Source organism: Lytechinus variegatus, chromosome 3 (genome assembly GCF_018143015.1).
Source record: "Lytechinus variegatus isolate NC3 chromosome 3, Lvar_3.0, whole genome shotgun sequence".
NCBI lineage: Eukaryota > Metazoa > Echinodermata > Echinoidea > Temnopleuroida > Toxopneustidae > Lytechinus > Lytechinus variegatus.
In genome coordinates, this window is record NC_054742.1 from 33,503,226 (window position 1) to 33,520,831 (window position 17,606).

A 17,606-nucleotide genomic window follows, 5' to 3' on the forward strand; every position below is an offset into this window, starting at 1 on the left:
AGTGCCATCCTTTGCTGATTTTGTTAGAATTACATCTAAACACAGTCATGAAGCACCTTTTGTAGTCATGTAATCATGATTATCATACGTATCTTACTAATCAAATACTGCAAGCGCGAAAGCGCGAGCTGAAAATTTAGGAAATATAGACCTGAAGAGGGGCATTCTAAGGGTTGTTTGTAGGAATTCTCTAAGACCCTACGTATTTGACTAACCAAATGAATCGAGCGCGAAGCGCGAGCTGAAATTTTTGTATATATTGACCACAAACATGGATATTTTAAGGACTATAGTTACGAACCATTAAGTCAGAGTATACATATCTCATCATAGTAATCTAATGCGAGTGCCAAGCGCTTGCTGATTTTGTTAGAATTACATCTAAACACATGGAACACTTTTTGAAGTCATTGTAATCATGATTATCATACGCATCTCACTAATGAAACACTGCGAGCGCGAGCTAAAATTTTTTTATATTCAGATCAGAAAAATTGACATTTTAAGGACTGATTTTAGGAGTTCATGAAGAGCAGAAATCTCACCAATCCACTAGTAATGCGAACGTTAGCACGGACAGGAAATGTTTTATATCAAGACCTTAAAATAGGGCAATAACTTTCAGTAGTCATGAAAAAGAAGAATATATCAGTACTTAAAACAATAATAACTCTAATTGCGAGGAAACATATTATTTTGTTGTATATTGATTTGAAAACCGGAGGCTTTAGTACAGCAGTTTTATATATCTCGTTAAAAAGTCTATGTGAGCACCAGGAACAATGAAGACACAATTAAGCAAATAAAGTTGTGAAAAAATGCTTCTTATGTTATATAACATAATATAACACTATGATAAACAACAATTTCTTCTTTCCCCCACTATACGTTTCTCTTCCTTTTCCCCTCTTTTTCTCCTTTTCCCCGTTTTTTTTTTTTTGGCCAGCCGATGGGGGGGCACGTGCCCCCCCCCCCCGTAGTTACGCCACTGACTTGTGGTATAGTTTTAACAAGTGCTTCGTAAAAATTGATTATCTTATGTTAAAATAAATATAAATACAATTTCATCCTGGCTGGTCATAAGTTAAGATGGCAACGCGATGAGAGACTTTGAACGTAAACAATAAAAATGATGAGAATCCCCTTAAGAAGCATTATATTACTTTGAGGTTGTGCAGAATGACTGGATTATTGAAGATGATTTGAAAATAATACGAGGGAAAAGGTTGATTACCAGAAGATGATGTCGTTTTTTTCTGTAGTTTGTAACAATTTACTGTGCATTTTGGGGAAAAAAGAACAAAATTTTATGCATGTTGCCATACGACTAAACAATTCTCGTTTGAAACACACAATGTAAATACACAAATGACAATAAACAGAATGGATTATTAGGAACTTATCGATTACAAGTCTCAGTTTCGTATCATTTAAATTTGACGTTTCAATCACACGAAAGTGAAGAGCCTTTGCCAAATGTATGTTTTGAATGACCGCTTATACGGTGTGTGACTGGAAACCAGATCCTAAATGAGTCAGTATGTGTCTTTTATTCATGAAGTTACAGTGATTTAAGTGTGCATTTTTCTTCTAAAGGTGCTCTCAAAATACGACTTTTGGACATGATTTTTTGAAAAAGTCCTTGCCGTGGGAGGGGGTATCCCCTGGCGTCCCCCCCCCCCTATTTCAAAATCCTGGATCCGCCCCTGCGCCTTGTGGTCGTATAGTCAGACTGCTCCCCGGCGTACTCAGTCTCGAACCCCGGCAAAGTTCCGTCCCAGGCCTTCCAAATCTTGTCCACTCTGCGTTCAGGCTGGCCGTCCCATAGTGACCATTTTTTTCCCTGTGTCTGTCCTTACCTCCCAGACTCCGATCGGCAGTACATGGCAAGGGCCAGGCAGGTTGCCAAGATTTTCGATGATTGTGGTTCTGATGATTTTGACGTTGATTTTGACCCCCGGGAGTCATGTGACGAGGCTTGTTTGTCACCAGACCCCTGACCGTGGAGGTACCTATTCCACACTGCGTGTCCAAGTTCGGCAGTCTCCTTATTTCGACGCATTTTATAATCATTATGCTGTTCATATCACCCTCGTCAGCAGTGCTACTGGGAACATGATGCGTGGTCCTATGGCCCGAGTATTAGGTTGTAGCGTGTCCTCCACCACCCAGTCAGCTCATCAGGCTGATGGGTCCTCCCCGCTGCAGGTTTGTCTCACAGTTTTTCGTGGCAGTCATGAGTTCCACTTTGAAGGATTGGTCATTGAGCATGTTGAGAACCTTGATGTTGACGTTTTGGCTGGTACTCCATTTATGGAAGGAATGATGTGGCCATCAGGCCAGCAAGGAGGGAGATTTCCTTGGCTGATGGTACTGTGTTTAGTTATGGTTCATGTAGTAAGCCTAAGGCTGGTCATATGCAGTGCGTCCCACATTTGTCCTTCGTGCCCCTTCTCAAACTACCACCATTTTGCCAGGTGAATTCCTTGAGTTTTCCCTACCTCCGGAGTTTTCTGCTGATGAGACACGTGTCTTGGAGCCTCTCTCGGATTCCCCTCCTACACCAATGATCGCAGAATTGTGTACGGCTCCAGGTGTTGTCTCGAGTGTTGCTCGAGTGTTGCTGGTAGGATCCGCATCCCAATTTTATTTGTACATAAAAATGGAGCCAGACTCCATCATTATTAGTGAAACCTTTGGACTGTGCTTGGGTAAAGATCATTCTCGTGATAGTTGGGAATTGTCAGATGTGACTAATTTCTTTCTTTGGCAGATATCCGGAGGCCCTCAGTTCTTTTGCTAGTTAACCTATTAGCATTCTTGATTCCTTTATTGCAGGCACAACTTTAGGAGCTACAGTTTGACTTGATATGCAAATTAACCTCTATAGAAACTGTGTGTTGGCTTGAGCGATTATGAATGGAAGTATGTGAGCTGATGTGTGGAGTAAGAGATAGTGTGAAGGGTTGCCTTTCTTGTATAGCTTGGGCAAGCACTGTGCCTATTGACTTTTGGAGAGAGAGGACCTGTGTCTTCCTTTTTGGCCTATTTTCACAAGTCAAGTTGTAAGTTGAATTATACCCCCTTACATTTCTTCCACTTTAATTGAAAGATAGACAGGTTAGAGAGTAATAATACAAATGCTGTTTTAAATGTGTATTCTGAATATTGAAATCTTAATTCACTGAATTATCTTTAATTTGCCCTTAATTGCAGTTGATAAAATATCTTGCTGTTAAAATGCATTATGAATAATAATTACTATGGTATGATAAGTAATATCCTGTTTATGATGAATACTGAGATTTATGTTGATGGTCACTGTTACACGCAAGCACTGGTTATGATTTACAGGTAGCTCTTATTACTGAGGATCTCGACTTCGGCCACGCCCTTTGAGTCCACTCTAGGCGACACCGAAATACTTACCCGTGTTAAGAAACTGGGACTCCACTCACGCGCATTTGGGCCGCCCTAGCTTAGAACTAAGCTTTGTTTAACTAAAAAATGAATATTCTTATGATTCAATAAATGTTAATGAATACATTAGTACTGTTAAATCGGTACTCACCGGTTCTTTTCTTGAATTTTCTGCCAATTTCCCACGCTTCTGGCTACAATTCTGCGTTAATTTTTGTCGTCATAGACAGCTATTGAGTTGTTAATGCCGCGGAGAAATCGTTAGGCATTTTGGCCTGTGATCAAGGCGTAGCTGTTCAATCGGCACGATTGCCGGGCGCGCTAGCACAGAGGCGATGTTCGGACAGGGCCGCTTTTCACCAAAATTGCGACCGGAACGGCGTAACGGAAAATATGCGTAGCTTTGGAGCGGATTTCTTTCTCTTTCTCGATAAGAAGAAAATGCTATGCCTTGGAGCAGCTTTATTTGTTCTTTTTCTCAATAAGACAAAAATGCTATATGCCTTGGAACGGAAATAAGTGTGAAAATGGGGGTCCCCTCCGCGGCACATACCCACTATGCATTATATACTGAGTGCCCCGGCCCCCGGGGTCTTGGCTTGACACCGGAGACGCCTTTGTGAGACCCCTTTCTTTGTGGCAGCAACATTAGAAATTGTAAATTGATCGCCTGCTACCTCAGTGAACGGCAGGGGACTTATAATAAGTTCCTTCTTTGTGGATGTACTTCGAGACTTGGTGACAGTTGCTAAGGCCTTGGCCAGCGCTCCAAACCTGAACTGGGCGATCTTCAAGACCGCGTTCTCGTGTAGATATCATGGCCGAACCCTACTGATTCTTCAGTCATCAGTCCTCAACGCCTACCCTAGGTTTGATGAAGTCATATTAGGTGACGTATGCGTGTGATAGTTTTCATCAACATATTTATAGACAAACCTTATGGAGTTGGTGACAACCGTTTGTTTCTGAACTTAATTGCACATTTCAACCATTATGTTCATGAACGCGCCTTTTGGGACATCGCAACTGAATTTAACTGACACTCATGAATACAATCAACTTTATCTTCTAAATGGGGTATATTGGCCAATATGCATGTAGGCATTAGTAATCTTTGGCATTTTTATACTGTGATACTTGATTAATTTGAAATCCGTTTTTTCGAGCAAGTTGATGCACTTATTAATGTGATATTTATTACTTGAACAATTTGATCCAATGGAAGTTTGTATAATTTGATATTGAATTGATTTGATATTCGGTGTGCAACCAATTTGAGATTGTTTGGTTTTGGATTGACTGGAGAAGTGTTAAACGTGATGAGATTCCATAAGTCCTTGATTAAAAAAGGGAAGTTAAAAGTATATTTCAGTGATCTATAAGTTTCTTTTGTTGAAGTCCTTGGCTCAAACCTGACAGATAGTTCTTATTGTAAACGGACACACGTGGACTAGATTAGTTAAGTACATATTGAATTACACTGACCAAACCCATGACAGTGTTTTTGGATATTATTTTTTTTATCAGATGAATCTAAAAGTAGGCATTATACTAGTCTGCTGGGCAAACCCTTCACTCGAATAAAGGGTCTGAATTGCAGCCTACTCATGCCTTGTGTACTTGAAACAGCAAGATTTGTATGTGCTAGTCTTTTGCGTGGAGACACACTTGTTGATCAAAGTTTCAATCAGGGTCTGTGCCTACAGACCTGGGGCGGTATTCTGAAAGCTCAATTAGCGCTCAATTAGTGCTCAATTAGCATTTTTGTATTATTTGGCAGGGTTGCGTTGCGCGCACTTGCAATAGTACGCGTTATGACCGCGCGAAGACTTAATTGAGTAGTTACGAGACTTTTGGTATTCTGAAAAGTCTCATAGCGCTCAATTAGCACACTTTCCAGTCGGGAAAGATAATGGTGATAAGAGTTCCATGAAGTCTCATCATATCTTGCTAAATGTGGCTTTCATTTCGTATAAATATCATTAAATCGGTTTAATACTAGGAGGAAGGAAGGAGGAAGGAAGAAAATAAAGGAGAGAGCTAAAAAGGGAATAGAATAAAGGGGGAAAATTTGGTATATAGAAACAAGTAAAATAAGGAATAGGGACTATATTTCTTAATAAAGAAATTAGAAAAGGGGGAAAGGAGACAGACATTGTGTACTTATAGGGAAAATATGACTTTTATTTTTCTATATTTTCTTTTATTATTAGCTTCATAAACTATTTTGTTTTTGCACACTTTTTTGACAATAATGAAATTGCCAAATCTCGGTAGATGCAGCAATGTTTAGGGGTGAATTAAACCTTGTTTTTGACAATGAAAAAGTAAGCATAGACCCCTTTAATATTTAAACGAATATAGAATAAAATACACCAGAAAAGAATAGTAGGTGAGTCATCGTTTTTCCCACCTATAAAAAATATAAATGTCATAACGTTTGTACATTCAGTTTTAATAAAATTTCGGCTTTCTTTTTAAATAATGCTTGTTGATTTTTAAAATATGTTTATTCAAATTTTGTTGGAGAAGATTTCTCATATAAATGAAAAGTATGTAGTTTTTTAAAATAAGTAGGAATTAAGTTCAAGAAAGAAAGCTACAAATGGATTCAAATAGGGGGATGTGAAAATCAGAACGCGTTCGAAAAAAAAAGAAAAGCACAGAGGTACAATAAATGAGAGAGAAAGGGAAAAGACAACAGTTAATTTCAACAACATAACGAACCTCTAATCTCAGATGCAAATGCTTTAGCGTTTCATCAAAAATTCTTTTTATCAAGATCGTGGTGCAGTGCACCTGCAGCAGCCGGGCGCTGCGCTGCAAGGCAGCAAAGTGAAGAGACACTGCGCGCTAGGAGAAAATTTTACGTTGTAAGAGCGCATTTGATTGGCTAATTCGGCTCAGTAGGGGAGTGGCCTAAAGAGACTTAATTGAGCGCTAATAGAGTTTTCAGAATACGAATTTGGAGGTACATTAGCGCTCCATTAAAATGGGTAACTTAAAAGGAAATTTAAGTGGAAACTTACGAGACTTTTCAGAATACCGCCCTAGGCATACACCGTGCATGTACACGTTGGGCTTAGAAACTCTACTTTTTCCACATTGAACATGTCAAATGCAACTATGTTGCGAGTTGGCACACCAATAAACAGGATGCAATGTCATTGAACTAATATTTCTCTTCCAATCATAGCATTTTGTCTCACCTGCATAGCAGAGTGAGATTATAGGCGTCTCTTTTTCCGACGACGGCGGCGGCGTTGTTTAGTTTCAGGTCACATGGCCAAGGTCAAACGTCATTTAGGGTTAAAGAAATTTGGCCAAGTTGGGGGCCGGTATTTGTCATAACTTTGAAAGTTGAATTGAAGTTTTATGAATTTGATTCATAAGAATTGGACATAAGAGTAATCAAGTATTGCTGAACATCCCGTGCGAGTTTCAGGTCACATGACCAAGGTCAAAGGTCATTTAGGGTCAATGGATGTCGTATTTTATCATTAATCGATAATCCCTCCTCCGTTTTAGTAAATATCAATGTGTAATTAATAGCAATAAATAGAACATTTAATTCCATTTAAAATGGTACCCCACATGGAGGTCCAGTGCCTTGAAAAGTGGGGCAAGGTCAAAATTCAAAAGTTGCAAAATGACACAATATTGAAAGTCACTGCTCTTTTTTCCGTGGTGATGAGTGAGTTTCTAAGCGAAATTTGATCGATAATTTCTCATCGGTTTTAGTAAATATCAATGTGTCATTAATGTTAATGAATAGATCATTTAATTTTCTTGAAAATGATACCCTACAGGATACGATTATGGTTCACATGGAGGTGCAGTGCCTTGAAATGTGGGCCAAGGTCAAAATTCAAAAGTTGCAAAATGACACAATATTGAAAGTCACTGTTTTTTTTCCATGTAGTGAGTTTCTCAGCGGTTTCTTTTAATTGTTTTCATGCACATTAACATCAACATTAACATGGAATCAAACACAACTCTGCACAATCAAACACATCACAAACAAACAAACATGTATGCATGGGTATTTCAAACCACGACTCAAACCATGTAATGTTATCTCACAGAACCATCACTACAGAAGGAGGGGCTTGATTTGAATGGATTTTCATCTCTATTGACACAGACAAAAGAATCATGTTCTGCATGTATTGACCCTGCATGACTATTTCTGCTCTTTTTGCAGCTTTTCAATTCAGACATCAACCAACACTTTTGAATCCGGTTTTTTTTTCTTGATGTCATGATCATAACAAGCATGGTATCATTTTAAAGAGAATTAAATGATCTTTTGAATGATATCAAATATGCATTGTGTAAATTTGGGAGTTGAGAGAAATTAATGGGCAAACACAGATTACCAAACCTTTTTTTGCTCGTTTTGCAGCTTTTCAATTTAGACCTCATCCAACACTTGAGTCCTGCTCTTTTCGTAATGGCATGATCATAACAAGCAAGGAGCATTTTAAAGAGAATTAAATGATCCTGAATGATGTAAAAAAATGCATTGTGTAAATTTGGGAGTTGAGAGAAATTAATGGGCAAACACAGATTACCAAACTCTTTTTGAGGGGTTTATATATATAAATATATTGATAGCATCCTGGTAGTGAGTGAGAGACATAATAGAGAAGAGAGAATGGAAAGGTGAAGAAGTGAGAGTGGAGAATATGGAGAAGGGGGTTCAAAAGAATTGATTTCACTTCAAGTCATCTCCAAATTCAGCCTCAGCCCATACACCACTCCAGGGGTTTATGGGCTGAGGGTGAATGACTGTAAGCGAAAGAGACTCAAAGTTGGAGTGATTCTCGATATTTCGAGTCTCAATGACAAAAGGTTACTCGTTGTTTCTGTGGGAATGGTGCAGGTCTAATTATTACATATATTGAAATGTTATATGATTATTGCGGAAAGGTCTAACAAATCACTAACGAAAACAAATTCGACAACATAAATTTTCAACAATACCAGCCCAATAATCTTTTGGTAAATGTTATCATCCTTGCAGGTCTCAATAATGTCTTCTCGAATCTTTGAAGGATCCACCTTGGCCAGCGATTATGCCCGGTATCGTCCAAGTGTTCCAGCAGTAGTGACTGAATCTGTTATCAAACATATCAGAGTATGCGTATTTTTGTTAACCTTTTATTTAACTGGGAGTCAATTTGACAGACGAAAAAAAAAATCGAAATCGAAAATGGTGAACGGTAGCGAGCGGTGGTGATTTTTTCTCTCCGCTCCAACAGCGCTCGGGCGGTGTGACAGGCCTTTAAAGGCATGGGGTGGTATTCTGAGGTCATTTTATCTTTAAAATATTTTATTTTATCTCTTAAAATGAAATTGGTATTCTGAGATGAGATTTTATCTCTCAGATAAAATGTTAGATTTTATCAACGAACGTAGAGGGCAGCAACACACAAGCGTGTTGCTATTAGGAAGGTCCACTCGATACGCGCATACAAATGAAGTGCGCGAACAATTTGGTAGTCATGCCAACGTAACCATGATCCGATACAATACACTCACGGAGTGACAGCAAAATAGAAGTAAACAAATGAATAATGACAATAATAGATTGAAACAATAAAAACAAAAAATATATAAAGCATTTACTAATAATGTATCACATTTCGAAAATAATATATCACTAAATTATTGTCACAAATTTTTGTACATTTTCAGTAAACCGGGATTAAATTCTGTCATGAATAAACCAGTCTGCTAATTTCACCCGGATTTAGACAAGCTCATTTTGTGACCACCATAGAGATATATACTTAATAACGCTAGAGGGCGTACTTCGTCAAATCGCTGTGATTACGCGGAGACCGGCCGCCATTACTCGATAGGTCTTCGCAGCCTGCCATGCGCGTACAGTACCTATGGGGCATGTACATGGATGAGTATAGAACAGGAACAAAATGATGACATATGAAAGCGAAAGCAATTGAAAAGCAAAATTGTAAATATTGCACTAGATTAAAGTTCAAATGAACAAAAATCGAACAAAACTGAAGACAGGCATGCCTATATAGGCCCATCTAAAGCACATACCCTACATTAGTATCAATAGGCTACATCCCCAATAATGTTTTACTTGGGTCATAACATTTCGATATAATGATATGACTTCTATTTTCTAATGATTTGGAAGTGATGAATTTTGAAAATAACATGTAGGCCTAGGCATATCGTTCTAGCTCCTCAAATAAATTTAATATGTTTTAATATAATTTGGTATTCAAGTACGTAACCAATTTCGCATACATTCGTAATTCCGAAGCTTCGTAATTCCGAAGGTTCGGTTATTCCGAAGGTTCGTATTTCCGAAGGTTCTTAATTCCGAAGGTTCGTAATTCCGAAGGTTCGTCAATCCGAAAACGAAATAAGGTTCGTAATTCCGAAGGTTCGTTAATCCGAAAACGAAATAAGGTTCGTAATTCCGAAGGTTCGTTAATCCGAAAACAAAATGAGGTTCGTAATTCCGAAGGTTCGTCAATCCGAAAACGAAATAAGGTTCGTTAATCCGAAAACGAAATAAGGTTCGTTAATCCGAAAACGAAATAAGGTTCGTAATTCCGAAGGTTCGTTAATCCGAAAACGAAATAAGGTTCGTTAATCCGAAAATTAAATAAGGTTCGTATTTCCGAAAATGAAAAATTTTTCATTTTGGTAACAAAAACGGTGTTGTCATTACAAGATTACACGATATTATGCAATGACGATCGATGATACATGCATGTGTTGTGGCCAAAAGCATGTATTTCATTAAGAATAGGCGCCCTGATCAAGCATTGGCTAATTTCGATTTTATCTGAGCAATTGCTGCCTAAGCAAATGGTTTAAAGATGCAGGGGATCAAGTGTGTTGGTCGCGTGCGAGTAACCTCTAGATAATAGGATTTGTATTGGAGGGGATGTCATTTTTAATAACAGCTTCTGCTGGTAATAAAAATAATACTATAATAATGATCCTTGTGAGATGTTGAAAGCGCGAATCGCAAGCTCAAACTAGTAGACATTTCATGTAACAAGACGTGAACTTAAACATTCTGAGCAGTTTTTTTAATCGTGAGAAAGATGTGTATCTTTCTAAAGAAATTATTAACTCGAGGGCGAGTTGTAATTTGTTTATATACTGACCTGTTTTAAGGACTGCATTTAGTGACTCATGAATAGAATATATATCTCACGAACTAAATATTGAGAGCGCGAACCGCAAGCTTAAAATTTGTGATATTCCACCTGAAAACTTGACATTTTATATTTTTTGTAACCAGGAATAGAATGAGTTCCTCAATAAACAATACTTGATGCGAGCGAGAAACGTGAGCCAAAATTTTCCGATTTCCAACCTGAAAACTGGACATTCTAAGCATTCTTGTAAAAAAATAATAGCTGGGAGAACAGTTTTCAGAACTGAAGTGGCTTCCCTGGGTAAATAATATCTATATCATTATTATCATTCTAGGCCTACATGAAATTTCCAAAAGTTTGAGCATGTGATTCGCTCGCAACATCTCACAAGGATGCCCTTTTAACAGTAATTGACCAAAAGGCGAATTTTACATCTTCAGATTTGATTTCTTTCCCCCAAACCGCTTGCTCGCTACGCTCGCAGAAATGAAACGTAAATATATAATTTATCAATCAGTGATCACTTAATTTTTTTTGCTCAATTCAATTACTACAAAACACACAACCTCTTTACACAGATGATAATCTCATGGTGAAAATATACGTTTGCACCAAATTGCCCCTATTGGCCCCTTTTTTGGCTTTGCCCCCCCCCAAGGAAAATATATTCCGCCGCCACTGGTTGAAACACGCATCTTCTTCATGGCTAACTGCAAAAAGTTCTTTAAATGTCCCCTTTAGATCAGGTCAGAGCTTATATATTTAAAATTTCTGTTTGCGATCTTGCTCGCAGTTATTATCTAAAGTTAGTTACATAGGCATTTCGTTTTGAAGATCACAAACATATTGCCCATCATATTAAAAATATATATATAGCTCACGCTCACATTATTTAAAAAGGGTTTATCATGCTATTACATATTTACTTTATTTTATAAGTATAAAGCTAATTATTGACTGTTAGGACTACCCTTTCAAAGAAACAAACAAAAATCAACTTTAAGCTGCCGATCGAGGAAAATGTGGCTGAAAAAAATATTGCCCCCCCCCCTATTTGACGAAAGTTGGATCCGCCGGGAGGGAGGCAGGGGGCACTTGCAACCCCAAAATGAAATAAAAAAAAAACAGGGAAATGAATATTTTCCAAAATGGGAAAGTTCCTTTTTCAAAAATAAATATGCCGTTTTTCGTGTTTTTTCGAAATAAAATACTCTTTAAAGTATACAAGTTAAGTTTTCAGGCTGGAATATTGCAAATTTTCAGCTTGCGCTTCGCACTCTCATTCGATTGGTGAAATATGCATCCTAAGGATGTCACTAAATGCTTTCTTTAACAGGTTCCTTTTCTGGTCAGTATGTTTAAGCTGCGTTTTGCGCTCGTGTTAATTTTTTAGTTAGATGCACATCTTTTTAATGACAGCAGAAATCTGCTCGGATTTTTAAAAACTTATTTTCATTTTTTATTGAAATACCCTAAAGTTTTAGCTTGTGATTCACGCTCGCAACACCTCGCAATTATGCCATTTTGAGAATAATTGACACCAAAAACGTTTTACAACTTCACCTTTGAATTTGTTTTACCAAGCCGCTCGCTCATTACACTCTCTCCCGAAAAATAAAGCCTAAATATACGTTTTGCCATAATAAGAAATCACTTCAAAAAAGGTTTTTCTCTACTTAATCACTATCAAACACACAATGACTTCAAGCAGATGATAATCTTAAGGGGAAAATATCACCAAAGTGTCCATTTTGACGTATGAGTTTCATTTTTTGGCTTTACTCCCCGAACGAAAATTCGTTCGGCCGCCCTTGCCTTCCCATCCTCATAACAATTGAACGGCAACAGTGTCCCCCGCCCCATCCCCCTTGCCTCTGCTTTCCCGGTTTTCATTTTTCGGATTAACGAACCTTATTTCGTTTTCGGATTAACGAACCTTATTTCGTTTTCGGATTAACGAACCTTCGGAAAAACGAACCTTATTTCGTTTTCGGATTAACGAACCTTCGGAACAACGAACCTTATTTCGTTTTCGGATTAACGAACCTTCGGAACAACGAACCTTATTTCGTTTTCGGATTAACGAACCTTCGGAACAACGAACCTTATTTCGTTTTCGGATTATCGAACCTTCGGAACAACGAACCTTATTTCGTTTTCGGATTATCGAACCTTCGGAATAACGAACCGTCGGAATAACGCCACAAATGTTCGGATTAACGAACCCTTTTTCGTTTTCGGATTAACGAACATCGAGGTATAGGCAATTTACGTGTTTCGGAATTACGAACCTTCGGAATAAAGAACCTTCGGAATTACGAAGCTTCGGAATTACGAAGCTTCGGAATTACGAAGTGTAACCAAAAATTTCATAGGCCCTATCACAGTGACTGATTCATCTGAGACGCGAAAAAATACGACTGTATTTTTTCAAGTATAATTTCCTAATTACTATGATGCTGATTGCTGATAATTTATTTCTTCACTTGATAATTGTTGTTTTCTATATATATCTACTTAATATATAGAAATCATATATAGAAATTTAGAATAGGGCCGAACTCCCTTTGAACCCCGTTGGCTTAAACGTCGATGTAACCAACATCACAATAACTCGTGAGTATCATAAAATTACTTTTTATTGATAATATTTAATAATGATCTACGCATTGGTCCAGTTAATTGATGATTAAGATTTCCAATGTAGGCAACCATCGATCATATTGATTACTAGTACTTTCTTACATGCGATAAATGTAGAAAAGTTCGTTGACAGCAAAATTTGCATATCAAATGCGCGCATTTTTGCAATGTACAGGAGGCCTAAATGGGGGGGGGGGTAGGATGTTTACAGTGTACTATTGACTTGCAAACATTTCCAAATTTCGGAGAGTAAACAAATTACAATGTGCAACATAAAACAATTCACTTTGATTTTCTGGAAAGTCGGACTTGATTCAACCCGGCTGAAATACTATGCTGATATAGCAAACCAGCTGAAATATTCTGTTGATATATAGCTGGTGTTTGTGATGCTATAATGATTCCAATGGACCAATATTATATGAACAAATCAAGGACAGAATATAAGGAGAGGAAGAAGGAAAAGGGGAAATATAGTGGAAGAAAAGGGGCGGTTCAGGAGGATAATTCGTATTTTTACTACAATTAAAGAATATTATTACTAAAACTGAGTGTATAAAACCAATTGATAACAATGTCAGACATGAAAGAGATAATTGCAAACTTAATAAACTTATCATATAAAAGCGGTTGCAAAATTGTGAATACAAAACCATACATATTAAACAATAATATTGACAATAAAACTTACAAATACTTGGAATACGATTTTACAAATTCCGCTGTTGAGTGATCATCCTAATTTATAATCTCAGCTGTATATTCCTTTCTTGAAATTATTGTGTTAATTAACTGTGTCTGTGTCGATTGAATATTAACTTTATGGCAAAGATTTCCAAAACGTACACTAAACAGATAAATACGCATTTTGCATATTCAGTTTTATTTGTCATTTTAAAAGTATATACTGAATTTGATTTTCTAGTTTTCTTCTTTTGATTTCAATTGCTAGTCTATGGACCTGAGTTTGATTATTCAGGTTTGTTATTTCCATGGATGAACAAAATTATAATATCATTTTATGGGCGTGGAATGGTTTTGGAATTGGTGGGACAGTATGTTCATTTTCACTTCAGGGAGGTGTCAATGCGCCCCCCCCCCCTAAACAGCGAATTTAAAAAAAAATAAATAAAAATTAGTAACTTAAAGTGAAGCAAATTAAAAAGCAAAAAGTTGGAACAGTAAAAAGTCATTCACGACATTTTAAATTTCATTTTCAGTGCCATATAGGCCGACAGGTTTTGGAATTTATTAGTTCCTATGGGAAAATTCATCACGTAGGCCTACACGTCGCACCAATAGCACAAGTTTCAACACTCATGCTTACCAAGAACAATAATGAAATGCCCTGCATCCAGTAATCAAAGATCAAAACCGCTAAGTTATATAAATCAGTGTACATTAAAAAATGATATATTTCAAAGAAAATTAAAGCAAGGTACATACAGGTAGGCCTACGTGGACATTACAAAATCATATCCAATTTAAACAAATTGGTCAAGAGAACATGGAATCAAAGAACGTGAATGGAGGAAATGTGACTGAAAAGGACGATGCAGTTCAAGGTCGGGAAATCCACAGAAGATGGGCTAATTCACTGTCTTTTGAATTAATTTTCAATCTTTCCATTAATGTACGTTGTATATTTTCATTTTTATCTGATATAAATACACATTGTCATCTATCATTATCTAAAATAGGCCCCGGGAAATAGGCATATAAACAGAGAGGTAAACGCCGGGGTCAACGCAAAAAATCATAATAGAGAATTTCATCCAGAGAAGTCAGGTATAAATGCCAAATTCACAGCCTAATCCACATGTAATCACACTAATAGTTAATTGAGATGCAATTTGTCATTAATATTTTCGATTGTAATGAGGTTGGATTCTTTTCTTCAAGAAAAAAGGCCGGAGACGGCATTCCTTTTTCAGCGTTACAACGTACGAGCTATGTGTACATCCGGGTACTTTTGCTAATCTAGACCTATCGAGCAATGGCCGACCCCGCTCCACGCGATCACAGACGTTAAGTACGCGCGCCTATGGGGACCCCGCACTCTAGATAATCTATACATCTCTATGGTGACCACCGAAATCCTCTCAGAGCACTTTTTTAGTAGATTGTAGAGTTGATTTATTTTCATTTCCTCTTTATCATTATTTTTGCTTGAAATTTTTTTACATCAAATATCATGTTTAAAAATATTAAACATTGCTTCCTATATTTTTCATAAAATATTACATAGTAGTGACAACGGTTTGATGACTTTGCATATCAATATGATAACAAGTATACGTGACGTTGATATGTCTTTATTTAAATTTCGCTGCACCGTAATGCGCGCACACAATCCAGTACGCTGTATACCGGCGCCATGGCTGGCACGACCGCGCCGGCGCCCCGGGCCGGTCGGTGCTGAGGTAGGGTACGGTTGGCTGCATGCATATGCTAACACAATTTTTTGTAAAATTATGGAATGAAAATAGTAGATGTGACATAGAGCTTCGCCCATTGATAGTTCTCAAGTCAAGACCCGTCGGAATATACATAGGTCGATACTGAACCAGATAATTTCTGTCTAATATTAGGTCTAACGTTAGAGTTAGACTAGGACTTGGCTTTGCTAGTTCAGTAGTGGCCGTATTCGATCCTGCCTGATGGACTGCAAAATGTTGGTTGGATTTGTGGATTTATCATAATTATTTCAGATTTTCAGACTACAATCTACATTGTAAGTTAAAATTGAAATTCTAACCTTGAATATTTATCGTTGCTCATCCGCCATAGTGCCACATCAATGACAGACCAAGTCTATATCTTTCAAGTCCATATCTAGCTAAAGTCGAGTCGCGTCGAGATTATCCTGCCAGTGCAGTGCGGCCAGCACATCATTCGCGCAGCGCAGTACGCGCACCGAGGTACAGGTGACCGGGGAAGTTTCGGCGCGGCCAGACCAGAACATCACGGTCTTTGCTCTGGCGTTAGCTTGTGTAGATTGGTAGGGGCAGCGAAATTAAGCAGAAGAGCGGTAACACAAATGTCATCAGTCTATGTATTTTTAGTGCTCCGTAAACTACAAGAATCATGATTACATTTTGTCTTGCAGTTTTTACAAAATACAAATATTTATAAATAATATTATTTAACATATTTCCATGGAGGTTTCATTATCAATAAAAAATAATAAAATTGAACAAACGAAAAAAAAATCAACTCTACACTCTTCCAAAAAAGTGCTCTGGGAGAAGGTGGTCACAAAATCTGAGCGAAGTGGACCTTCCTATAGCAACACGCTTGTGTGTTGCTGCCCTCTACGTTCGTTGGATTTTATCTTGTGTATAAATTTTATCTTGCGTATCTACAGATGATACGCAACAGAACAATGCCTGCGTACACATACCCATCGCGTATGGCCATTGCAACGCAGATGATGTGCTTGCGCCCATGTTACTTTGAAGAAAAAATAAAATAAACTTAAAAGAGGGTATACTGATCCCATCTCACTAGATGGCGATTTCGCTGCGATCGTCAAAAATCGACAAAGCGTGGTATTGGCTTGATCTTTTCAATCTTCTCCGTCGTACCTTGATCTTTTCTGAAGCGGCAAGGATCGCCACCATCTTCCTGGTCGCCACAAAATTTTGAACATGTTCAAAACTTACGTAGCGAGATCTCGGAGGTGCTAAAGCGCATCATAATCGAGTCAAGAGCGTATTACAAACGACATATTCGTAGCTGTAACGAAGCTCCAACGCACAAAGCGTAGTAGAAGCGCATTAAAAGCGGCACCGATCGCCCGTGTTTTTCAGGCCCGTTCCCAAGACAATTCTGCTACGCTGCTTCCGTTTACGAGGCGACTGCCTTGCGCTCGACACGCTTCACACCGTTTCCACCACGACGCTTTCCCTTTGGGTGGCATGTGGCACACGTTCTCAGCCCGCTGCAGGCATTTGCGTTGCGCTTTTGCTGCGCCGCTGATGACTGGCCAGCGATTGAGCAGCGACCGTCTGCGCTGCTATGAAACAACGTGCCGATGGTAGCGGATTATCACATTTTCAACAGATTACGAGGCGACACCACAACGTTTTCAAATATACTTCCCAGAAAAAGGACCAAAAAGGGAAGCTGCCCAATCTGTTATGTCCAAGAGGAAGCGAACAAGAGGTTATGGTGGTGGTAGAGGAGGAAGAGGAGGAGGAGGAGGTATAGTAGGAGGATGAAAATCTAACTGCTGAGCCAGCTTGAAAGAGAGAAAAAAAAGACGCTCGCATGTCTTGATGACGAAATGGGTTACCTCCGCAAAAATATATAAATTGAATATGTTTTAAAAATAGAATGAATTCTAACTACAGTGACAGTAAACAATATTAAAATTTTAATGATTCG

General features: G+C 38.0%; 1 protein-coding gene across 3 annotated transcripts in view; it reads left to right on the forward strand.

Moving 5' to 3' along the window:
* LOC121410827 (uncharacterized methyltransferase-like C25B8.10) overlaps positions 1–17,606 on the forward strand; it is a 46,983-nt gene that overhangs the window by 7,122 nt on the left and 22,255 nt on the right. Inside the window, exons 1-2 of one of the 3 annotated variants that reach the window (XM_041603141.1) lie at positions 2,792–3,065; positions 8,447–8,560. In XM_041603141.1, coding sequence (XP_041459075.1) covers positions 8,456–8,560 — 105 coding nt within the window. In that variant the 5' untranslated portion in view covers positions 2,792–3,065; positions 8,447–8,455. Of the gene's footprint in view, positions 1–2,791; positions 3,066–4,188; positions 4,310–8,446; positions 8,561–17,606 lie in introns of those variants that run through there. The other 2 variants (XM_041603143.1, XM_041603142.1) reach the window with 2 other exon arrangements.